The sequence below is a fragment of the Monodon monoceros genome, unplaced genomic scaffold (genome assembly GCF_005190385.1).
Source record: "Monodon monoceros isolate NGI ecotype Baffin Bay Population unplaced genomic scaffold, NGI_Narwhal_1 Super_Scaffold_22, whole genome shotgun sequence".
Classification (NCBI taxonomy): domain Eukaryota; kingdom Metazoa; phylum Chordata; class Mammalia; order Artiodactyla; family Monodontidae; genus Monodon; species Monodon monoceros.
The window spans coordinates 41563502-41587670 of record NW_021703779.1 but is presented as its reverse complement, the minus strand read 5'-3'; the positions used below and the strand labels follow the sequence as shown (position 1 = coordinate 41587670).

At 52.2% G+C, this 24169-nt stretch overlaps 1 protein-coding gene across 3 annotated transcripts; it reads right to left on the bottom strand.

Annotated features, from left to right (window-relative positions):
* Positions 1-989: 989 nt before the first annotated feature.
* Positions 990-23451, bottom strand: UBA1 (ubiquitin like modifier activating enzyme 1). Of its 3 annotated transcripts, none has more exons than XM_029240913.1 (26): positions 19857-20059; positions 15256-15372; positions 15068-15126; positions 14799-14967; positions 14577-14711; positions 13521-13627; positions 13171-13261; positions 12926-13058; positions 12344-12441; positions 12103-12249; positions 11797-11973; positions 11567-11671; positions 11399-11479; positions 10880-11035; positions 9056-9221; positions 8713-8909; positions 6643-6707; positions 6207-6402; positions 5411-5485; positions 5102-5291; positions 3663-3751; positions 3275-3367; positions 2956-3147; positions 1664-1765; positions 1459-1559; positions 990-1322 (listed from the first exon to the last, which is right to left on the bottom strand). In XM_029240913.1, the coding sequence occupies exons 2-26, from the start codon at positions 15370-15372 to the stop codon at positions 1187-1189; spliced, it is 3177 nt and encodes a 1058-aa protein (XP_029096746.1). In that variant the 5' UTR covers positions 19857-20059; the 3' UTR covers positions 990-1186. The 3 variants fall into 3 exon arrangements, with proteins under 3 accessions (XP_029096746.1, XP_029096747.1, XP_029096748.1); XM_029240914.1 differs by lacking the exon at positions 19857-20059 and adding an exon at positions 23309-23451 and having other exon boundaries at positions 1001-1322; XM_029240915.1 differs by having other exon boundaries at positions 1001-1322; positions 20037-20052.
* Between the last annotated feature and the right edge of the window lie 718 nt (positions 23452-24169).

The window sequence follows — 24169 nt, the reverse complement described above, 5'->3', positions numbered from 1 at the left end:
TGGGAACAGGCTGTGATGGGTGACAGGTCAGGGTAAGGCCAGTTTGTGTGATTCCCAGTACTTGAGTTAGAGTGAAGGAATGAGGGGTCTGTTTCTAAATGGAAAAAGTTGGAGTCTGGCTGGGTGAAGGACAGAGGTTATGAGTGGCACCCTCAGGCACCAGGTGGCCAGTCCGATCGGTGCTTTCAACTGTCTGAAGTGCTCAGCTGAGACTAAAGACGGAGTGCGGGCAGTTCTGCAGTCCTGGTGGGGCTTGTGGTGAGCCTCCTACTGTCTGCTCTAACCAGTCAACAACTCACAGCCGCTCTCTTCTCACAGGTGGGAGGCCTCAGGACAAGCAGACCAGGCCCGAGGGACGGGAAAGAGGCTTTTCCTTTACAGATGTTCTCAGCCAAATATTTTCATCAGAACTGCAAAGTGCGCACAAACACTGGCATTCCTCAGTCCAGCAGAGCTGTTGAGGCCCCTCTGCAGCAGGGAAGTTGAACTAAGGACACCACAGGCATTCCTAGCACTGGGAACCATGATGCTAAAGGCCTGTCCAGGGTCTGAGTGCTTCGGTCCAGGTGGGAAGAGATGTGCCCCAAGGACATAAGCCACAGTGACCAAGCCCTGACCAAGTGCTTGCCATAACTTTTCCCTTCACAGAGGGGGGACAAGGTTAGAGAAGTTAAAGGACTTGCTCAAACACTGCTCTTAACTACCTCTCAAAATCAATATGGCAGGGAGTTAGGAGCTAGAGATGGAGAAAGTGAATTTGAACCCACCTCCAGTGAAGTCACAAGGACCTAGGTACCTGCTCTCCACAGCTTCACTACTGCCTCCATTTCTTCCTAAGCAGGAAGGGCAGGAGGAAGACATGACAGTTCCCACATTTTCTCTGCCCAGGAAGCTGGCAGCTGGGGTGAGGCTGAGCCCTTTTGGTTACTATCTGAACCAGACAGCTCCAGGAAGTCCCTTCTTTCCCTGGAACCAGCAGCTATGTCACATCTGGGTTTACAACGCTTTATTAGGATTCAGGTTCCAAACAAGGTAGGAAGCAGCGGCAAGAGGGGTTCAGGTAGAGGGACGAGGAGGGAACACCAGGCTTGGATAGCTGGGCCGATGACAGAGGCCAAATGGGAGCCCTGGGCTGGAAGGGGTCTGGAGAGGGGGCCTGGGGTCAGTCTGTAGGAGAGGATAGGGGTCAGCGGATGGTGTATCGTACATATGGGACCTCAACGTCCTCGCCACTCTCGTCGTTGCAGCACAGCTCAAGCACCAGGGCCCGCACATGGCGGCCCAGCTTTCGCTTCGACACACGGCTTACGATCTCTGTCATCCTGGGGGCGGGGGAGCAGAGGGTCAGGGAGGCAAAAAGTAAGTGAAGAGGGGCAGGTAGCTGAGGGCAGAGGAGGTGAAGGGCAGTGAGCAGGAGTGGGACAGCTACAAGTTGAGGGTCCCCACTACCCAACTCACGGCTGATCCAACCGTTCCTTGAGCTTGGCGGCCGGCATGAAGAAGGAGTAGAGCATAGACACACCCTGGGACAGCATGGTGATCTCCAGCTTATGCTCTGTCTGGAGGAGAAGGGGGAGGACAGCAGTGTCACGGGGGTGGACAGGCCAGCCAGTCACCTGCACACTCCGCCCCCAGTGGGGTGAGAGAGAGAAAGGGGTCTCACCTTGAAGTAGTCAAGGAACTGTTTGAGGGTCATCTCCTCACCATTAGACTGCAGCCCCTGTACCTCAAAGCGATCCCACAATGTCCACTCTTGGTTATAGTACTGTGGGACAAGGAGCAGGCCAATGGGATGGGGGCCACCAGAGGGCGCAGCCCCATCAGTCTCCCCCTCCACTCATGCAGACATGCTAAGTCAGATCACAAGCCTCTTCTGTCCAAAACTTTCTCATGGCTTTTGTCTTGCCTTGAGTAAAGAATGAAACCCTTATGATAATGGAGATAAGGCCTTAAGTCATTGGAATCCTATTCTCTTCTCATTTCCTATCTCCTCATCCTCTCACTCACTCTGTTCTAACGACTTCTTCCTCAAACATCCCAGGCACACTCCTACCTCAATACCCCCGCAGAGACTGGCCCCTCTGTCTGGAATGCCTTCCCGGCAAATCCTTCATGGCCTGTCTCCTCACCTCCTCCAAGTCTGGACTCACATGTCATCTTCTCCGTAAGGCCACTCCTGATTATCCCACAGCTAAAATCCCAAACCCATCCCCTCACCACCTGGTACTCTCAAGTTCTCCTTATCCTGTTCTTTTTTTGGGGTTCCAAAATCATTTATTGTGTTACTCTATTTCAGGAATATAACCTTAGCACCTGTAAGAGTACCTAGCATGCAGTAGGTGCTCAGTAAATATCTGAGTGAATGAAGAAGCAAGCAAAAGCACTTCACATACTAAGCACCCAATAAATTTTGGGTGCTACTATTGTGCAGTTATTAATCATAATCTACTATTCAAATATCTTTTCTGAGGTCTTCCACAAGCAGAATCAGACCGGTACTTAGCACATAGAAAATAGTAAAAAAAAAAAAATATGGGGCTTCCCTGGCGGCGCAGTGGTTGAGAGTCCGCCTGCCAATGCAAGGGACACGGGTTCGTGCCCTGGTCCGGGAGGATCCCACATGCCGCGGAGCGGCTAAGCCTGTGAGCCATGGCCGCTGGGCCTGCGAGCCATGGCCGCTGGGCCTGCGCGCCCGGAGCCTGTGCTCCGCAACGGGAGAGGCCACAACAGTGAGAGGCCCGCGTACCGCAAAAAAAAACCAAAAACCTATATATATATATATATATATATATATATATATATGATAAGTGAATAAATGAACAAGGGGGTACACAAAAGGAACAGGTACACACTGACGGAAACCCTCTCCTGGTGACAGGCTATGAAGCAAACTAGAGCCAGCTCTACAGAGAAACACCCACCCACAAATCCACTTCCCCTGATGCAGGCCCTCACCTGATGACGGGGTGCTGCAAGGGGTTCGGAGAAGCCAAAGAAAGGCAGGGCCAAATTGAGGAAACCATTCTTATAGGAGTCAAGCTGTCGGTGCCCCTGCACCACCTTGTACAGCTCTAGACACACAAGGCCAACCACAGCTGCTGTGGTCGTGGCAATGGCCGGGATGATCTTTCCTGCAATCAGCTTGCTCTGTGAGGAAGGAAAGGATCAAGGAAGGAAGTTAAGGGTAGAAGAAGCTCATATTCTACAGAAGGGATAGAATGTGGGCAACTGCAGCCTGGGAGGGGGTGAAACGTCAAGTCTAGATTTGCCTCACCTTGTGCCGGTCTGCAGGGGGAATGTCATAGTTCTCTGCCCGGAGGTTGGATGCAGCCACAATGAAATCCATATGGAAGTTGCTGTCATCATCCTTTTATGAGTGAGAGGTTAAGGGAGGAGGGTGGGGAGACAATAAGGAGAGGATCAGAGGAGGAAAAGGATTCCTGGCCTCCGGAGACACAAGTATCCTCCACTGCAATTACCTGCTGGGCTCTCAGATCACAAAGGCATGGCTGGGAACATCTATTCGTTCAGGGCCCCATAGCAGGCCTGTGATCCAATCCCACAAAGGCCTGGGGCTGCCTCTAGATCCCCAGAACCTGTTCTGTCCTGCCCATCTGTGCTTAGCCCATCCCCACCGCCTGCCCAGGGCCCCCACCCAGCACCTTCTCGAAGTCAATGGGGTACATCTTGAACCCAGGGAGCTTTTCTGGACTGGGCAGTATGGCCTTGAGCTCCTCCAGACGACTGTCATCTGCAGGGAGAGAGGAACACCGTCAACCCTTTAGACCCCAGGCCAGGGTCTAAGGTAGAAACAGGAGCTCAGGTGGGGCAAAAGTTTAGGTAGATAAAGGATTTGAAAAGGAAAGACATCCTGGGAGGGAGGAGGAGCAATGGGGAGAGAGAGAGCAGGACAACAGAGTACAAACCTGAATAAGACAGGGGGCAGGGGGCAGGTATATCAAGAGAGAGGTATCTCTAGAGACTCTAAGGAACTGAAAATGAAGACATTAGGAGAAAGTGGGGATGGACAGATCAGGATGGGAGAGCTGTAGATCTCAGGAAGAATGATGCAGAGAGAGGTGGGGAGACATAAGAGGATACAGGGGAAAAAGGCAGGGGAAGATACATAGAGGGGAAGTTGGGAGAAATATGCAGATGTGGATATTGAGGTTAAGATACTGGGGGACAGAATATATGAAGAGTGGAGAATAGGGGCATATACAGAGGATGAGATAGGTGAGAAAAAATTTTATACACATGATAGATACATTTTATATATACCCTATATATGCTGTGTGTGTGTGTGTGTGTATATATACACACACACACAACGTTTATATACATTTTACATACACCTTGCATATGTTTTATATATATTACACATAGATACATATGTATGCATGTATATGAGGAACAAGATGCAGGAAATACACAGAGAGGAACATGACAGATATATATTTGGGGAGGAAGATGGGGACATGGGAGAAAATAAAAACAGCCACATTCGTTCATTTGTATGTTGTGTATGGCTGCTTTTGTGCTTCAACTGCAGAGGTGATTAACTGCAGACACTAGATGCCCTGCAAAGCCTAGAAGAGTCACTGTTTGGCCCTTACCCCTGATATACAGCATGAGCTGGGGGAAAGAGATGGAGAGAGATGGGGAACTGGGGCAGAGATATGGAGAGGGAGATGAGGAAAACTGTGGAGAGCAATACCATGGCAAAGATGCACACAGAGGAACATGGCGGTGGGAAGATGGGGCAGATACCAAGGGAGCAAGACCATTGGCGGAAATCACACCCTCCAGATAAACAGATCAAGAAGAAACAGAGAAAAGTTGTTCTTTCCAAGGGAAACACACACAGAGCAAGAGAAACAAACAGCTAGTTCTCCTGAGGGCCAGGGAGTGGGGAGGAGGAGGCAGGAGGGATAGAATTTAACACAACCGACCCTCATTTCAGAGCAAGGGAGGCTCAAAGGAAGGTGTGGGGAAGCCTTAGGCCAGGGGTTGCAGAGCAGTGCCAGGGGCAGAGAAGGCTGGACTGGGCAGGGGACAAGTGGGGGTGGTGACTCCTGGCCGACTGGCCAAACATCCTCACCAACAGAGGCATTGGCGCTCTGTAGCTCCTGGTCAGAGACATGGATCTTGACGCCGGACTTGGGGGTAAACTCGGGGACCTGCACAAACTGTAGGAGCGCTGCCACAGCATCTCGGTCCTGAGAGCCTGTCAGCCCATAGGTCTGGGCAAACAGGTTGGCAGCAGCCATCACGTAGTCCAGATGCAGAGGCTGGGAGAAGGCAGGGCCCAGAAGGGTGAGCACGTCCACCCTCACCTGGGGAGTCTCGGCCTCCTTCCCACCCACGCACCCTCCACCTGACCCTAGGAGACCCCAAGGAGGAGACTTACATTGTTGACATCAAAGGTGAGCGGGTGTGGACAGCGTTTGGGCCCAGACCAGAATGGAGCTCCCGAGCTTGTGAGCTAAGGAAGTAGAGAGAATTTTGAGGAGCAGGACCTGAGATTGGAGTCCTCTCTAACAATCCTAACTTCTCACCTTGGCCCTGGATGTGCCCTGACTCACTATTCCTGGCTGGGCACGCGCAGGGGGCTAGAATAGATCATGAACAACCCAGACTGTAGGGTCCTGTAGATGGAAGTGCTGATGCCAGGCTGAATGAAACAGGGGCACCTCACTGAAAAAAAACTCCTGGCACTCACTCTGTGCTAGCCACACAGCCATTTAACAAACCCTTATGAATTGCTAGGCACTGTACTAAGCTAATATTAATAAATCCTCACAAAAACCCTCATGAGGTAGATTACTGTTATCTCTACTGATGAGGAAACTGAAGTACAGAGAGAAGGTATGTGACTTGCCCAAATGAAAATGGAGCTGGGATTTGAACCCCCACTGATTCCTGAGCTCTTAACTCCAAAATCTCTCCACTATGATCCTTCCAGTCCTGGGAGGTGGGTGAGTCAGCCCACACCACAGGTAAGGGAAACAGAAATGAAGTCTCTTGCTCAAAGGAAAGGGTACAGCAAAAACAGGTCGAGTTTAATCATTCATGTGAGACCCCCATGCTTGGGGCATCTGCCACAGCTGGACTAATGACCGAGAGGAGCCACACAGAGAACGCACAGCAGGCTCCTGTTTCTGGGAAACGCATCCCGCCAAATGGACCTGGCAAGTGGGCGTTACCTGGTCGGGAGGGAAGTTGTGCAGCAGCTGCCGGATGTTGTTAGAGTACTGGGTGTGCCAGTGGTGGCAGGCCCAGGCCACACAGTCGGCCCAGGTACATGGCCGCTGCAGCACCAGGCTACGCTGCACGGCCTCCAGCACCTCCAGGGGTTGGGTGCCCGCCAGCCGCAGGGTCCGCTCCACAAACTTGGGGTCTCTATCGGAATTGGAGGGGTCAAAAGGGCAGGATTACACAGCGGCCCCAAGCGTGGGCTCCAGGGCAACCCCACTTTCTCCACGGAAAGCTAGTCCTGACCCCCAGTGGAATGAGGCCCCAACATTCACTGACTCACTTGAGAAGTGTGCCTGGTGCTAGGTGTCACACTGGTGAGGAAAGCAGACAGGATGCTCTGGCTGGAGGGCAGCGGGTGGGGTGAGGGGGCATTTGGTTACTTACGTGAGGTACTGGTTGACGTTTTCTGCCGGCTGCTTGAAGAGGCCTTCAAACTCATCTCTAGCCCACTGCAGACAGAGCAAACAGATTACAGGGGGCGATGGTTGACAAAATGGGCTTCTGGAGGCATTAGAAAGACCATCAGTGAACAAATCAAACAGGATGAACAAAGCTGCTCTGGCAGAAGGTAAGCCCTGCAATCACTGTTCCCAAGCTTCCCCACTCCACCACCCCCCCAGCACCTCAATTTGAAAAACCAATGAACTTGATCTGGACAGCAGTTACACTAGTGAATGCGTGAAAAAAATTTAGTTCTGTGTATCTTACGTGAGGTATGTCATGCCTCAATAAAAAAGAAACAATTCAGTTACGTGTATTTTTAAATTATATTACATATTTAAAATTACGGTCCTATACAGGCCCTGAGGACTCAGCAGGAAACTGGACAGAGGCTCTGCCCTCTGAGAATTCCTAGAACAGTAAGTGCTGTCACTGGTGAGGGGGTTTGGAGGATATAGATGTCAGAGATCAAAACCAGCTCCGCTACACAGTATCTAGCTTTGCGACTTCAGGGACACACAGTGACACTTAACTCTGTGCCCTCCTTTCCAAAACAGATACTGTAACAGTAGTATGTACCTCACGGGTTGCCAAGTATGTATATATTTAAAGTTTATTTAAAACAGCACCAGATACATAGTGAATGCTAAATGCTTTACAACCCCATGAAGTATATACTACTGTCACCTCCATTTCATCAGAGGCATGGAGAGGCTAAGTCCAAGGTCACTCATGGCCTAGTGAGTCTGTGGTGGGTGCACAAATACAAAGACACCCAGTCTGGAACTGCAGGGGCAGAAGGGAAAGTGATAGAGGGAACTGTTTTCTTCCCCCCTCGCTATTTTGTTCCCCCCCCCCATACTTTTACTAAACGTTCTGAATGGTTTGCTCTCAACGACTGTACTAAGAATCATCTGATAACACAATGGTTATCCTTAGGTTCTGGTCTGTAGGCCTAGGTGCTGGACAACCTAGATATGTTCGCTTTGTAAAAAACTCAGCCAGATAATATGTGCACTGACTGCTCTGTATTCTGTATGTATATGCATCACGCAAACAAAATCAACCTGGAAAACCAGCTATTAAACCCATTTTGAGCAACAGCAGGGGAAACCTGAATATGGACTGAGTATTAGAGACAAATAAGTAACTAGGAGAGACAGTAAGAATTACCATTAACTTTGTTCAGCATGAAGGTGGTGTTTTGGTTAGACACGGCAGTTCTTACCTGGGGGCAGTTCTCACCTGGGAGAGATTTTGCCCCCAGGGGACATCCAGCAATGTCTGAAGACATTTTTAGTTGCCACAAATGGAAGGGGGTGCTACTGGCATCTAGTGGGTAGGAGCCAGGGATTCTGCTAAACATCCTACAGTGCTCAGGATGCCCCCATGACAAAGAGATATCGGGCCCCAACTGTCACCAGTGCTGAAGTTGAGACCCTGTTATGTGCGAATACATCCTCCCTTCGAAGAAGCAGAGGGAGTGAAGCATTGTGATGGCCACAATATACTTCACCAAAAGAAGAAAAAGCCACATGAATCTATGAAGAGAATGTGGCAAAACGTTAACAAATGTTAAATCTAAGAGTATTTGAGTGTTCCCCACACTATTCTCTGTATCTGTCTAAACGCTGAAAAGTTTTCAAAACAAAAGTTAAAAAATGGCTTCCCTGGTGGCGCAGTGGTTGAGAGTCCACCTGCCAATGCAGGGGACACGGGTTCGTGCCCCGGTCCGGGAAGATCCCACATGCCGCGAAGCGGCTGGGCCCGTGAGCCATGGCCGCTGAGCCTGCGCGTCCAGAGCCTGTGCTCTGCAATGGGAAAGGCCACAACAGTGAGAGGCCCCCGTACCACAAAAAAAAAAAAAAAGTTTTAAAAAAAAAGAATGAATCATTCTAGAAACCAAGGTTGCAAGATAGAAAGTAAGAGAGGAAGGTTTAAAGAAAAAGCACAGGGGCCAGTGGCCGCGAGGCCGGGTGCCTGACCCCTGCCCTCTCCCCCCATGCTGATCACCTGCAGGGTGTGCTCGATGGCATTGGGGAAGTTCTTCAGTGTGCAGATGGGGATGGACTTTTCAGGCGGGTCCTGGCTGGAGCTGTATGATTCTGTCAGGAAGGGGATCACCACCTGCACATTGCCCTTGGTGCCCAGTGTGCCTGACTCCAGCAGTGGCTTACGGTAGTACACGCAGCGGCGGTCCATGTACATGCCTGAGGGGCGGGGGGGTCACAACAAAAGGTGAGTGCCAGGAAATGGACATCAGGAGAATGGAAGACAGGCACCTCCAAGATATGCACGCACGCGCGCGCGCGCGCGCAACTTGGCCCCTGACCTCCTCACCCGCCTCCAAACTCACGGGCATCCACATTATCCAGGGCGTTGGCCACACCATCCAGGTTTTGGAAGAAATCGTCATCATAGATGCGCTCGGTGTCAGGGCCTACACGGTTCTGGTGGCTTGTCACTCGGATGTGCGGATTCATCTGGCGCACAGCTGCAGCAGCTGTGTCAGACTTTAACTTCTGGGGGGGCACGGGTAGGAATGGGGGAACAGAACTCAGTTATTCATGCATGCACCAGCGAACCTCCACAGAGCTGTCCTCCTGAAGGCTGGCTTATTTAATGCTGGGAAGAACCAAGCCCTGAGTTCAGGAGGCTCCCTGGTTTGGCAGGAGACAGTCCGTGACAGTACCACATGGCTAGGGCTGTGACGGATATGGCAGGGGCTCAGTGAAAAGGGAAGCAGTGCACAGACACAGGCTGGAGACAATAGGCCAGCCATTTGTTCTTCTGCCTACCCAACTTCTATTGTTCTTGCAGTTAATGGCACCCAGGGCTGGGGAACATTCCCCCAAAAACAGAATCTTAGCACACAGACAAGGAGGATCCTTTCAAAGTCCAAATCATGTCACATCCCTCCTCTGCTGAAAACCCTCCCTTGGCTCCCACCTCCACTGAAGGCAAAATGAGTTGGCCCCCGTTTCCTCTAGCTCATCTCCTATTACCCTCCCACCTCAGGATCTTGGCCTGGAGCACTCTTCCCCAGAAGAAGGGACTCTATTCCCTCATGCCCTCCAAGTCGGCAGAAATGAGCCCTTCCTTAACCACTGTAATCAAAACTGCAAACCGATCTCCCTGGCCTGCCCACTTCCCTCATCTTGTTTTTGTTGTTTCCTCTGCACAGCACTTATGGACGTTAACTATAAACTTCGCTATTGTACTGTGCTTACTGTTTACTGTCTGTCCCCGTCCACTAAAATCTTTGTTTCCTTGGTGTACCTAGAACAGAACTTACTCAATAACTACTTGGTGAATAAATGAATGAACAAAAGGGGAATCGATCCTGGCCAGGCAACAATGACACTGTCCCCTACAGAAGGCTTCCTAACTAGATCACCATATAACCCAGCTTCTATCTGTGCAGAGAAGAGTGAACCTAGCACAAGTACTCTCCTAGGAAAGAGGCCTGCTGGCCAGGTTGGCCCTTGGCTGCAGTCTGGGAACCTGGATTTCTGGAGGGTTCTTGCCATTCAGTACCTGGTAAGGGCTTCTCACTGTGCCTAGACTGCTTATGCAAACCCTGTGGTTTATGCTGAACTCCTGCTCTCCTTCTGGGAGTCTGGAATTTGGGGACATTACCAGCAGAAGGTGCCTATGTGACCAGACCACAGTAAAAACCCTGGGTACTGTGTCTCTAACGAGCTTCCCTGGTTGGCAACATTTCACGTGTTGTTGCAACTCACTACTAGGGGAATTACGCATGTCCTGTGCGACTCCACTGGGAGAGGAGTCTTGGAAACTTGTGCCTGGTCTCCCCCAGACTTCACCCCATGAGCCACTTCCCTTTGCTGATTTTGTTACGCATCCTTTTGCCGGAAGAAATCGTTAACTGTGAGTACAACTACATGCTGAGTACTGCTGAGTCCTAGGGGACTAGTGAATCATTGAACTTGGGACCCCCAACACACTGTCCCAACCAGCACTCATAAGAAGGAAAGAGAAAAAAAAAAAAGGAGATAAAAAACGGTAGATTCGATGGAAGGGTACTCAATGTTTGTTGAACGAGTGACAGAGAGAAGGTGAAGGAAAGAAAAAGGTGGTAAAGCCCCTTTTCCAAGAATGAGAACAAAAGAGGAAAACAAGATGACAAAGTCCCACCTCCTACCCCCACCACTCTCACCGTGACGTCCCAGGGCCGGAACAGAAACTGCCTGTTCAGATTTGACTTCTCAATGGTGTCCATGTCTGTGATGACAATTTCTCCGCCCTCCCCACAGCCCAGCCCAATCATGGCAAAGTTCTTGAGCAGTTCACAGCCAATGGCCCCTGCGCCCACCTAGAAGACAGCCAAGAGAGAAAGAGGCTAGTCAGGGTGATGCAGGTCAGTGTGAAGTCACTCATCACTCCTCACTCTCACTCCCCTTGAAGATAGCAAGAGAGGGGAGAGGTGGGTCTAGTGCCACATGCTCAAGTGCCAGGGCTATGAGAAATAACCCAGGCATCTGAGGGAGGAGGCACAAGATGGTGGAAACAGAAGGACACACCAGGCTTTCCCTCAAGATAAAAGAAAATGGCAAACGTCATGCGTTAGAGATATAAGAACCAAAGACCCGCCCTCAGGAGGCAGAAGGAGACCCCTTAAGAGGTAGCCAGAGGCCACAGGAGATGAAGAAAGTGTCTGTCCCAGTGGATCACTCACCAGGAAGTACTTCTGCTTGCCCAACTTCTCTTGCAGGTGTGAGCCAAATACAGCTACCTGCCCATCATAACGGTTCTGGCGCTGAGGAATGCAGAGGGAGAAGGGTCAGAGAAAGGCCTCACCAGAAATGCCCCCAGTGACATCTCCCCCAGGGCCCCACTCACATACCGGGAGGCACTTGTCCTCCGTGAGGGCCTCTTTGTCCTCGGGGAGACACTCCAGTGCATCAAAGTACAGCCACTGCATGATGGGCATAAACTTCCCGGAGCAAGCCTGGGGATTGGGCAGGACAGGGGAAGTGGTCAGTGGTTAACTGGGGCCTGACACAGAAGGACAAGCGATGGAATCAGGGAGGTGTCTGGCCCAACCCAACCCTGTCCTTCTCCATCTGTGCTGACCTTCATGACCTCCTGGGCAGCTAGACCCCCGATGAAGGCATTTATCGGTGCCAGATCCCCAGCAGCCACATATGCCAGCTTTCGGATGAGGTCCTCATCCAGGCTGTCCTGCTGCACCGCTGGCAGGGCTCGAGCATTCACAGCCTGGGCCAAGGTCACCAGCTCTGTGGCATCCTCCTGGTGGGGCAGAAGGAACCAAGAGCATGCCTGTGAGGCCACTGTGGGGGGTGGGGGGCTAGGTAGAGAGGCACTGTGGGCCTTCGATGCCAAGGTCATCTGCCCTGGCTGGCTCACCCACCTACCCACCTCATTGCGGGGCCGAGGGGGCCGGCCATGCTGAGCACAGAACTGGTGCAGGGCCTGGAACCCAATGTGCAGCTGGGCGGGGTGGGAAAACTTGGCGAAGTCCGTCATCACAAAGTCAGGCTCTGCCAGGGAGGCCAGCAAGGATTTCTGTGGGGGGCAGAGCATCAGAACCAGAAGAGAAGAATGGAGAACCTGGAAATGCCTGGCACCACCCCCAGAGCCCACTACTCCCCACACTCACAAAGCTGATCTTCTTGGGTACTTTGACCTGGCTGACGATGCCTCCACGGATATAATCAGAGAAGTTGGAGGTGTCACAGATGCTAAAGGTGTAAGGACCTAGGGTAGACAGGGAAACTGTCAGGCTACCCACCCTTCCTAAAACCCACAACACCCACAAGATGAGGAAAAATCCATCCCTGACCCAGCCCAGACATCAGGAGTAATCGATTCCACTCGAACTTCAGAAACCATCTACCCTCTCGCCCAGCTCAGAGCCCATGGGACCCTGTGTCCCTGACCCCAAGTCTACACTAGAAGACATTCTCTGCTCCCTGTCCGAATCCAGTCAGACATGAGTGGATCCTCTGATCTGCTTTGTTCAAACACCAGAGACCTTTTCCCCCTCAATGTAGGTACCAGGAGCCTCTTCTAGGAACAGCTCAAACACGAGACAGCACTTCTCCCCCATGTCCCCAGCTCTAGGTGGACCCCAGGGGACTCTGTCTCTGGTTCATCTCAGACACCCAGGATGTGTCTCCCCTCATGCAGAGTCCAGGGAAACACCTCCTATCTCCCATGATTCCCCATGGCCCTAGCTCACCCAGGACTTTGATTTCCATGGGCTGACTTCCATTGAGCTCAATCATGCCCTGTACTTCCGAAAAGGAGACAAAGTCGCCACTCTCAAAGCCATGCCGGGCCTCATCCAGACAGGTAACCACACCGGGGTTGTCCTGGTTAAAGGAGGAGTACCTCAGAGGCAGGCCCAGGGTACCGGGAGCAGACAGGAAGGCCTGCCGCCCATCTGCCTGCCAGGACCAGGACCCCTGAGGCTGCGCTTCTCACCTTGGTGACCATAGAAACCATAGCACTGAGCGGCTGCTCCCCATTGGAATCTGTGAGGATCATTTTCTCTCCAAAGTCACAGAAGAGCTGCCTGTAGAGGGAGGCAACAGGGCTGATGCTCGAGTCCCATGCGCTCAGGGACCCCACGTGTCCCTCAAGATGCAGCAAGTACTTGCTGAGCAAATTCAGCCCATCACTGCTGGGAATCAGATGGCACTCATGCTACATGGGGTGAGGTAAAGACACAACATCCAAAACCCAAGGGGCTGAGGGGGGCTGAGGGCAGTCAGAGGTTGGGGGTCTTTTCCTGGGCATGGCAGGGGTCAGGGCAAAAGGGTGGGGGCACTCACCCAAACAGGCCCCGTGTGTCTGCCACCACCAGCTTGATGCCAAAGCTGTGACAGAACTCACCCACCCGCAGCTGGTCCTCCAGGGGGGTGTTGGTGAGGACCACCACCTGTGGAGAGATGGCAGCTCAGGCGAGGGCCCAGCACCAGGGGAAAGGGGGAGATGGTGGAGGAAGGCTGGTGCGAGGCCTCAGGGAGTCCTTAAGGCTTTGCTGGTTCAGCTGTCTATCACAAATACAAAGTATCTACCATGTATCAGATTCAGCCCAGGCGAAACTCAGTGAAGGGAAATGTGAATCCCTAAACTATGGCAGGCAAGGTAAAGAGGCAGCTGGGAGGACAGAGTTTGGACAACAGCTGATTCCTTCATTTGCCAACACCCACTGCTGCCTGCCTACAACCCTGCCATGCCCTGCGAGACACAGAAGTAAAACTTCATCCTCAGCCAAAGTCTGAGCTCACTCCTACCACACCCACTTGCTCCCAATTCTCAGGACAACACCTGCTCAGCCATGATCCTTGGGACTTAGCTCTCTGCCTGAATGCCCACCCATTCCATCAGGGTGAGCTCCCATAGCTACATCAGGGTTCGGCAGCAGTGTCCTGGCTTGCTGGGACACCCCAGGGCACAATCTCAGCTCCCACAGCTCCTCTTTCCAGCCCAGGGTTTTTATTTAATAAAAAACCAGCTGCTATTCTAAGTGCTTAGCCCTCACAAAATCTTTATGAAGTCGGCATTATTACCATTCCCATGTCTACAAACAGACAAAAGGCAGGCACAGGAGACTCAGTGACCTGCCCAAGGTCACACTAGTACAATGAGAGACTTGTGCCAAGGCGGTTTGGCTCCAGTCTGTGCACTATGCTGTCCTGTCTGCTGGCTCACATCTTCCCCCTGAAGAGGCAGGTCCAGCGTCTAAAGCCTGCTCGCATCCCCTAGCTGCAGCCTCAGCATGAAACCTGGCACCCGGGCTAGTCCGTTAAATATTGATCATATGAATAAACCAGAGATGGGCTCTGAGAGAAGTGGGCAGGAGGTCGGGCGGTGGCCCAAGGTACCTGGAAGCCACTGAGGAAGTCCTCTACGAGGGGTCCAGTATAGGCGCTGACAGGCACGTAGCTGTTGAGCTCAGCCAGGTGGGGCTGGGAAACCTCAGCCCGGTTTTTCCCAATGTCCTCCTCCCGCAGGTAGAACTGCAAAGGGGAATGAGGAAAGAAATGAACTGGCTGTGTAGCCTGGGGGATGGGGTCTCAGCAGAGAAGGGCGATGGGAAGAGGTACCTGCGAGGAGAGGTCGGCCCACTGGGCAGTGCCCTGGTCATGCAGAGTAACAGCCTTGACCCCACCAAGGATGATGTTCTTGGCAATCTCCACGCCCAGGCCCCGCAGGCCTGATACCAGTACGCTGGACGTCTGGAGCCGCTTCATTGCCTCATGGCCTAACACATACCTGCCAGGTTAGGGGGCGTCTCAGGTCAGGGCCAGGCCCTTCTGACCCTATCCACTCAGTGCCCCCTCCCACCTCACAGTCCAACCTCGGCCCCACTTACAGCTGCCGGGAGTAAAGTCCCTCATCTATGTCTGCTTCACTGCCGTTCTTCGCCATTCCCTAGAGATGGAGGGGAAGAACAGGTTCAGGGAGACATGCAGGAGGAGGGGAGGGACAGATGGGACAGCGATACAGAAGACTTTCCCACCCACCACCCCGCCTGTCAGTCTCCAGGAAGAAGACACTCACGTTGGTTGGCACCGAGGGCACTTTGGACAACACGGAGTGGGCAGGGGAACAGTTAGAACCCGGCTTTGGATCAGGCCCGGACACGCAACGTTTCTTGGACAGCGGCGAGCTGGACATCTGGAAGGAAAAAAGAGATCAGAGATGAGCCTAGGGCATGTGGGTGTTCCTGTTGGTTAGTGGTGATTGTGGGGAAAGGGAAGACGTAAGGGCTAATATCCCCATTTTACAGAAGAGGAGACAGGTACAGAGAGGTGAGGTGACTTGCCCAGGGTCACACAGCTGTCAGAGCTAAGATCTGAACCCAGGTGGTCTGGCTTGCAATCCATGCTGCTAACCACTAGGCCATTCGCCTTTCTCCCCAGCCCAGCATAATGAGGGAGAGACTCCAATACTGTGGGGGGAAAGGAGTGACAAGAATGTACTTGTCGGGAAGTCAGAGAAAGGATGTAGCTTCAGGTCAGACCCTGGCACTCCTTGACAGTCATCATTTAACCCCTATGGGCTCGGTTCCCTCGCCTGTAAAACAGGAGTGAGAAGAGCACTTACCTACCCCATGGAGCTGTTGATGTGACGAGATATAACACAGACCAAAGAGCCTGGTACAGAGCAGGTAGGCAATAGCAAGCAACCCTTCTCCTCTCCCTTAACCCTAGTGACAGGGGTTTGAGAGGGAAACGCGGCTTGGACATCCATCAGGGTGGCATGATGGCAAGAGATATTGTGCTGAGAACTCAGTTCCCAGAGGGGCTCACGGAGGAGAGTTTCACAAAGTCCAATCTGCTTCCCACCACCCCCAGCTCTGGGAGGGGAAAACACCCAGGGCCAATAAAAGAGGTCGCAGGGAGAGAGAAAACACACACTTCCCAAGCCTTGTCTGAGTGTGGAGTCCCTAAAACAGATCAACAATAATGATAAACGAATATTTATTAGGAGTCCTCCCTGGGCCAAATGTCAAACACAGATCACTTTATGATCTGTGCCTCACTCTGTCCTCAGGGCACCCCTGTGGGGTTTGGACTACTATCAGTAACACTCGCAACTCACACTGGAGGAAAAGAAACTCACTCAGGGAAGTTTGGTGACTTGACCTAGGTTCCCACAAAGACAGTGGCCAAGCTGGAACCACCCGGGGATCTGCTGACCCTGAGGCCCAGGCTGCTTCCTGATGTTATGGCGTTTCATCCCCTCAACGGTCCTGACCCTGCAAGGAAGGGCCGAGTGTCCTTGCCAGACAAATGGAAAAACCTGAGCTCATGAGGACTAGGTCCCAGAGACAGAACAATGCAGGCTGCTGTGGAAGTGAAATTGGCGGGGGGGGGGGGGGGGGGAAGAAGGGGGGCGGGATCCAGACGCTGGAGACAACAGGCCCCCCAATCCCTCCCCCCCCCACCCCCAATGCTCCTCTGAGCCTCTGTTCTCCTACACTGAGCCTTTTCTGACACCCAATCACACCAAGTACCCCCACTGTACCTAAGATTCCATCTTGGCGCTTGTCACATGCTAGCACTAAGCAAGACGACAGGAGCTCTCTACCATCTACCAAGAGCTTACTGCCTGTCAATCTCAGAGTAAAGGGCTTTGTATAATCCTAACAATGCCCATGAACCAGATAACCTTATACCCATGTCACAAGTAAGAAAACAAAGGCTAAGAGAACTCCAGTCACGTGCCCAGTCATGCAGCTGGTGCTGGACTGTTTGCCAATGCCTCCTGGGGGAACAGAGTCAGGACCCAGCTCAGGGCCCAGCCCACAGGGCTAAGAGATGAGGGGTGAGGGAGGGGGACCCAGGAGGCTGGCTAGGTCCAAGTCATCTAGCTGAACTTCTGGGAACGCTAAGAACCAACTTGGGTAGAAGAGGCGTGGTGAGTTAGTAGGGAGACCAAGGTAAATCATATTTTTCCATTTACTGACTTCCTGACGCGTGACAGGTATCTCATTTCCTCTGAGCCCCCCTTTTTTTCCCCCAAAGCAGGGGCAAACAGAAATATCCTCAAAGGGCTGCTAGGGAGGTTAAAAGAGTCAAGGTCTGTGGTCAGAACTCAGAGGCTTAAGGACATAAGCTCCTCCCTGGGCACCTGCAGAGGCCTCCACTACTTAGTTATCGCCTTGCCTTGTCACTGATTTGGTTGTTTGGGACACACCGTCTTCCCACTTCCGAAATCAGAGATGATCCAGGGCCAGAGAGATCTCTGCTATCTGGACCTTTGACATCTGGACCCCTAATGCTGGCAACAAGGGTCTAAGCAGGTTTTGGTTGATGGTCTGAGAGTGGATTTCAATCGCAGAGATTTGGAACAGGCCAGTCTCAAGGCAAGCAGAAGGGGTCTGGGGCAGAAACCCCAGAGAGGAGCTAAGATCCTCCACCCCCAGCATAAATTCGAAACCTTTCTCTCTCAACACATGCTCAGGCCCCAATTAAAACACATATACTATCAATTGTTCAGCAAAGCTGAAATGAGGCTTAGAGAGTTTCAGAACCTGCCTGAGGTCTCCAATCTGCTGATTTTGAAGCCTGAGCATTGTCTACCACCCAAACCAGAGAAGGAGGTTTGAGGTAGGAGTCCTGGAGCAGGTCTGAGAGAGGGCAGACACAGGGTCAAGTTATCAGGATAGAGAGAAGCTAGGGCACAGGATGCTGGGGCCTGTCAAGCCTCCTAGGAGGGATTAACTGAGAGGTCCCTGGGAATATAAAAGAGTCAGGAGACAGTTGTCTGAGCCCTTGGAGGCTCAGAGGGAGATGGGAAAGGGGATGTTAGAAGCCCTGGGGGGCAGGAGGGGTGGTGCTGGACAAGGTTGTTAAGACTCATATCTGGGTCCTTGGAAAAGGAGTTTTTACGAAAGGGCCAGGAAGTTGCACCTGAGGCCCCAGCGGCTGCACAGGGAATGGGTGGGGGACTCTGCAGTCCAAGGAGGCTGTGGGAAGACGCTGGGGTCTGGGGGTGGGGGTGTTCTCCATCAGGGGGATGCTGGGGCCCTGGGGGGTCTTCACTGGTGGCAGAGGGAAATCTTTGACCAAAAATAACTGGGACTTGCAGGGAAAAGGTGTCTCTGACATTGATGTCAGAGTCCCAGGAGGCTATGAGGGTGGATGCTGAGGCCCGGGGTGGGGTCGCGGAGGGATTTCTAATGGAGTACAAAGGTCTTGTGTTGATCTCTGATTGGTACGTGCTAGGTACTGCAGCTGCTCTGAGGAGTGGAAAGGGGAGGCTGAGCCCAGACAGTTCTGGCCCTAAAAACTTCAGTAAGCAGATACTGGCTAGGTCCCCAGGTGGGGTTGGGTTTCTCTGACCAATTATGTGGGACCCCATGGAGGCTCAGAGAGTAGATGCAGAGAAAGGGGTTTCCTACTCTGATGGAGAATTGGACCCGTTGTGGGAAGGGACAACTGACAATGATGTTGGGGTCCTACGAAGCTGAAAGTCTAACTGAGGATGCTGGAATCCTGAAAGGCTCTGAGGGCAGATTCTTAGGCCTGATGTGAGGTTAAGGGGTCTGTGAGAGAAGCTGGAACCCCGGTTGGCTTTTGAAGGCAGAGGCTGAGTGAAGCGTGGGATTTGAGGCAAGACTCTGATGGAAGGGGCTAGGAGCCAACAGGGTCTGCAAGGGCAGATGCTGGCAAAGAGATCTCTGATGGAGGATTATATGTCCAAACAGTTCCTCCCTGGTGTCTGGTCCCCTGGGAGGCTCTGAGGGAAGATACTGGGGGTTATGAGTGTCTGATGGGGGAGATGCTGAGGCCTGCAAGAGGTACTCTCTGAAGAGAATACTGGAACCATAAAAAAGGGTGCATTCTCTTAAAGTAAAGGAAGTCTCTAAGGTCAGATTCTAGGAATTACAGCAGTCTTTAAAGGTGAGTGCTACGTGGAAACCTCTGAATAGAAATGCTGGCCCGGAGAGGTTTTGGAGGGAAGATGCTGGGCCAGGGTGGGTTGGGAGACCTCTGAGATGTGGGGGAGTGCTCTCTGACATGGAGGCCAAGCTCAAATGGCCTTTCACAGGGTCTAGACTCCTTCAAAGCTGAGGGCAGAGGGTGGGGGGCGGAGTGTGTGTGTGTGTGTGTGTTGGGGGGGGTAGGTTCTGAAGGAAGATGCTAGAAAAGACTCTTTTAGAAATGAAGCCAAATGGACCCTCCCTGAGGTCTGGCCCCTCTTGAAAGCTGCGAGGGCAAATACTGAGGAACTAGGAGTGAATGAAGAGAGATTCTGTGGAAGGTCTTTAATGACATACACTGGTAGGAGGTTTTGACCTGGAATGTCGATCCCGTAAGTCTCTACTGCTGATTGGGGGAAGTTCCGATCTGCGATGCAAGGCTCAGGATGGGGTCAGGTCACTGACTAGGAATGTTGGCCTGAGTCTCTAAAAGCAGATTCTGGGGGTCTGACTCTAAGGTCAGATTTTGGAGCCCGAGGGACTGGGCTGGTCCCGGATGGGAAATGTCGGCCCCGCCCCAAGATCTACCCCCCCTTCTCTCCAACGATCCCTGCGTCCGAGTCATCACCGCCCGCCCCAACGTCAGCTTGGCCCTGCGCCGACCCAAGACCCTCCAATGCTTCGCGAAGCCCCTGCCCCGGCCAAGGAACTGAGAAAGGCCATTTGTTACCAATGCCGGTTCCCCGGGTCGCGCCGCCGCCAACTCCTCTAGGAGCCGAAGCCAAGCCCGGCCGCCACCCTCCTCCTTCTCCTCCTCCTCCTCCCTGCCGCCTGGGCCGCCTAGAATCGCCGTCGCTGCCTTCTCGTCCTCAGGCCGTAGGGGTTGTACTCGTCCCTGGGACCTCCTTACCCTCAGCCGCCGCCGACACAAGATGGCGGCCGTTGAGCCCGGGGCCGGAACAAAACCTTGGGCCCCACCCCCAGAAACCCGGATGCAGGCAGGCCGCGCCCGTTTATGAATCATGCATGACGGCCCCTGCCTGTCTGTGACTCCTTCGAAGGCGAATAGCTCCACCTGGTGGTTACTATGGCAGTAACTAGGAAAACAGGTAAAACGACATGGAGGGCACGCCCATGGAAGGTGAATAATGAATACATTGTTACAGCCAGGCTACCATGGAAACCAAGAAAGGACATCAAGTCCACACTTCCTGATCGTGAATTATGCACGAGGCCGGGTGGCTGGTTGACTAACACCCTGCAACCAGAAAGCCAATGTTAAAACATGGAAGTCACACCCCAATGCTCATGAATAGTGAATGATCTTGCTGCAGCCTGGAAGCCAAGGAGACCGAGGCCACATCTTATCATGAGTAATGCATGAGGCCCGGTGGGCAAGAACAAAAGAGACAGGTCCGCCCATTACTGCATCTAATACCCAGTAAGCAGGGAAATAGGGCTAACACAGGGAAAACACACTCCCCCAGCTCATGAATAATGAATGGTAATGCTGCAGCAGCCCAACCTGGAAACTCAGAGAGGTCAAGAAAGGTCCCACCCAGTTACTCATGAATTATGCATGAGACTGAATGGACAGATACACTCAAGACAGCCCTCTCCAGCAAGTAGGGATTATGGTACTCCAGGCGAGGCAACTTGGTCACCCCTTCCCGTTCATGAATGATGAAAGGTGCTGCAGAACCACAGGGGAAACCCAGGAGAAGTGCAGCTGCCTCCTCCCCACCCTTAACTAACTGCACCGGGGCTGCCTTGGTCCAACCAAATCCAGGTTTACCACATACCGCTGGCAGGTGCCTCAGTTTCTACAACTGTAAAATGGGGATAGTAGTAGAACCCATCTACATCGTAAAGGCAAAATGTGTCACTGTGAAAACCAGAGAATATGAACTATGGAATGAGCTCAGAGCAGTGCTGGCACAGGGCAATGCTAAATTTTTTAAGTATTATATATTAATTTAAAGGTGATATGTAAATATATTGTATATTAATATAAAATTACTTATGGGTGAGGGTGTACCCAGCCACTAGAGAAACCCCCAACTTGGGACATTATCTAAAAAATAGTGCCTTGAAACACCCTTCCAGAATTACACTGGAAAACAGAGTGCTAAGGCCACCAATGTCCATTAAATAGGTAGGAGAGACTACCATGTCACCAGAGATACGACTGTATACCAAAGCCCCAGGTACACGATAAGCACCCAGTACGATTCTGTCAAATAATAATAATAATAGATCACATTAACTGATTGCCCACTGTGTGGTGGTTCCTGTTGTGTGTCCCTTCCATGCACTGCACCACTGGTCTCAGGAATGCAGAGCAGGAAATCGGTTCCTTCTTGTCCTTCAGGTCTCAGCTCAAAGGTGACCTCCTTAGAGAGTTCTTAAACCCTCACAAAAATCATTTCCATCCACCGATGACTAGCTGTGTGACTTGGGACCAGGCACTTCACTTCTCTGGGCCACTGTTGCCCCACCCATAAAATGAGAACAATAGTAACCTACCTTGTGATGAAGCTTAAATGAATAAATATGTAGAAAGGTCTCAGAACAGTGCCTGGCAGGCAGTGGTACATGACTAACAGTAGTAGTAGTACCATTGAATTGGGTGGATGGGAGAGAGACATTATGACATTTGATTAAGACTACAGACTCTGGACTGTAGACTCAGACTCACTGACTGAGTAACCTTAGGCAAATTACTTAGTCTCCCGGTGTCCCAGTTTCCTCATCTATAAGATGGGACAATAATAACCTACCACCTAGAATTGTTGTGGAGATTAAACAGGCTAATAAAGTGCTAAATGAGTGTAAACTAATCTGATCACCATTATGCTCTTACTCATTTTTTCAGGCTCACAGAAAAATTTGCCAAAGATCACACAGCTGGCAAGGATCGATGGGACTTGAATCTAGAGCCTTTGCTGATAATCTGGGATTACTGGGCCGTAAGGAATGAACAATGAGCGAGGCCTCGTCCCTTCGCTGAGACGCAAAATTTAAATCCTGAAACCTCTAAGGGGAAGCTAACAGCGGATCATGCAGATGAAGCCGTAAAAGCCACGCCCCTCATGAATTATGCACAATGCCCCTAGAAAAGCCACAGAAAACTCGGGGTGCTACTCACCTTTACGCTTAATAAATGAGATCTAATTTGCCCGGCAGACTGCAGAACGCCCCTTTCAGCACACCCCTTCAGCACGCTGATCCACCCCCTCGTGAATAATTCATATGCTGACACTTCCAATGGACTAGGTGCGAAAAAGGCAAAAATGGTCTTCCACAGGGCTTCCCTGGTGGCGCGGTGGTTGGGAGTCCACCTGCCGATGCAGGGGACACGGGTTCGTGCCCCGGTCCGGGAGGATCCCACATGCCGCGGAGCGGCTGGGCCCGTGAGCCATGGCCGCTGAGCCTGCGCGTCCGGAGCCTGTGCTCCGCAACGGGAGAGGCCACAGCGGTGAGAGGCCCGCGTACCGCAAAAAAAAAAAAAAAAAGAAAAAGGTCTTCCACAACAGCCCACCTCCTTATGAATGACGAATAAAGCCACGGTCCATGAAGGCCCCGTGGCACACTGTCCCCTCGGGAAGAACCTAGCACACTAGGTTCCGGTGTTACTTCCACAGCCTGGGCTGGGTGTTCCTGTTCCTAAAAAAACTTGTGGGCCCAGATGTGTCTAGTCTCTCCGCGGTGAGACATCATAACAGAACCAGAGGTCAAAAAGGCCATTCGATAGGTCCACATGCCATGTCGGTCCCAAACGTTCCCACCGTCACCAGGACCTTTCCTGAAACAAGCCCCCCAAAATTCCGCCCTGAGTTCAGGAACCTCAAACTTTGCCTCTACCTTGGGGAAGCACACCAAATCCTGCCTCGTGGACAGAGTATTCATACACGAACCCTAAGGGTCTCCCCAAACATCCCCCTAAACCCTGTCTCCAAGGGGTATAAACCCTGCCTCCGAGAGACGCTCCTTAAAACAGACTCCCAAGTCCCACCCCGGAGTCCCTAAACGCCACTTGCTAAGGGTCCCCTCAAAAACAGCCACCTCTAAATGCCACACCGGGCTCAGAGCCTCTAAATATGCCCATTCGGGGATCCCCGAAATTGAGCCCCCTCCCTCAAATGCTGTCCAGGGGGTTGGGGGTACCGTGCTCCAGCTCACCCCCTGCGCCGGGCGGAAGCCTCGCCTTCCTGCTGGAGATGAGCCGAAGCCACGGGGCAACGGAAGAGCAAACCACCTCTGTTGTACAAGAAGAGCCAGAGTTTCCGCGGGGCTCGGAAGCGCGGGGCCTCGGAGGGCCCCCTGTTTGGAACGTACCACAGATGCTCAGCTAGAGGGGCGCGCGCCCTTGCTCCTGCGCCGTCAGGGCCCTTGTCAGACCCAGATACCCCTATGGGTTGTGGTGGTACTTCACGAACGCGCGAGGCATGCTGGGGGTGGTAGTCCGGTCGGGCCGGCGCCTAGTGCACGTGGTGGGCATGAACGCCCAGGGTATGGGAAAATGTAAACCTGGGCTGTGGAGTTCCGGGAGCAGCCCTCTGGAGGGGGGGAGGTGTAGGAAAAGGGATCGGAACATGGGGGTACCTCCAGATGGAAAGGCACACCCATCCTACAGAGGGGAAAGCTGAGGCTCAGGTGGCCAAAGGAGTTCATTCATTTGACATTTTGGAGCTCGAGCTGTGGGCCAGGTGCCAGGGATTCTTCCTTGCCCTCACGGAGCTGACAGACTAGCGAGAGACAAGACCATAAATGTAACAAATAAGTAAAAATTATATTAGATACATGTGAATATAATATAAATTGTGTCTAATAAAATGTACATGTTAATATTACACAGTTTACATAACATGATAGCCAGTGTCAATATGTAAATAATTTACATCTGTAGGGAATTCCCTGGCGGTCCAGTGGTTAGGACTCCACGCTTTCGCTGCCAAGGGCCGGGGTTCAATCCCTGGTCGGGGAACTAAGATCCCACAAGCCATGTGCTGTGGCAAAAAAAAAAAAAGTTACATCTGTATA

What these genes read in the sequence shown, in the direction of transcription:
- UBA1 (XM_029240914.1), bottom strand. Translation starts at nt 15,372, where the DNA reads ATGTCCAGCTCGCCGCTGTCCAAGAAACGTTGCGTGTCCGGGCCTGAT. An exon ending in CTGCCCAGGAGGTCATGAAG is followed by an intron (nt 11,672 to 11,796) that starts GTCAGCACAGAT and finishes CCCAATCCCCAG; the next exon opens with GCTTGCTCCGGGAAGTTTAT. An exon ending in AACGTCAACCAGTACCTCAC is followed by an intron (nt 6,403 to 6,642) that starts GTAAGTAACCAA and finishes CAATTCCGATAG; the next exon opens with AGACCCCAAGTTTGTGGAGC.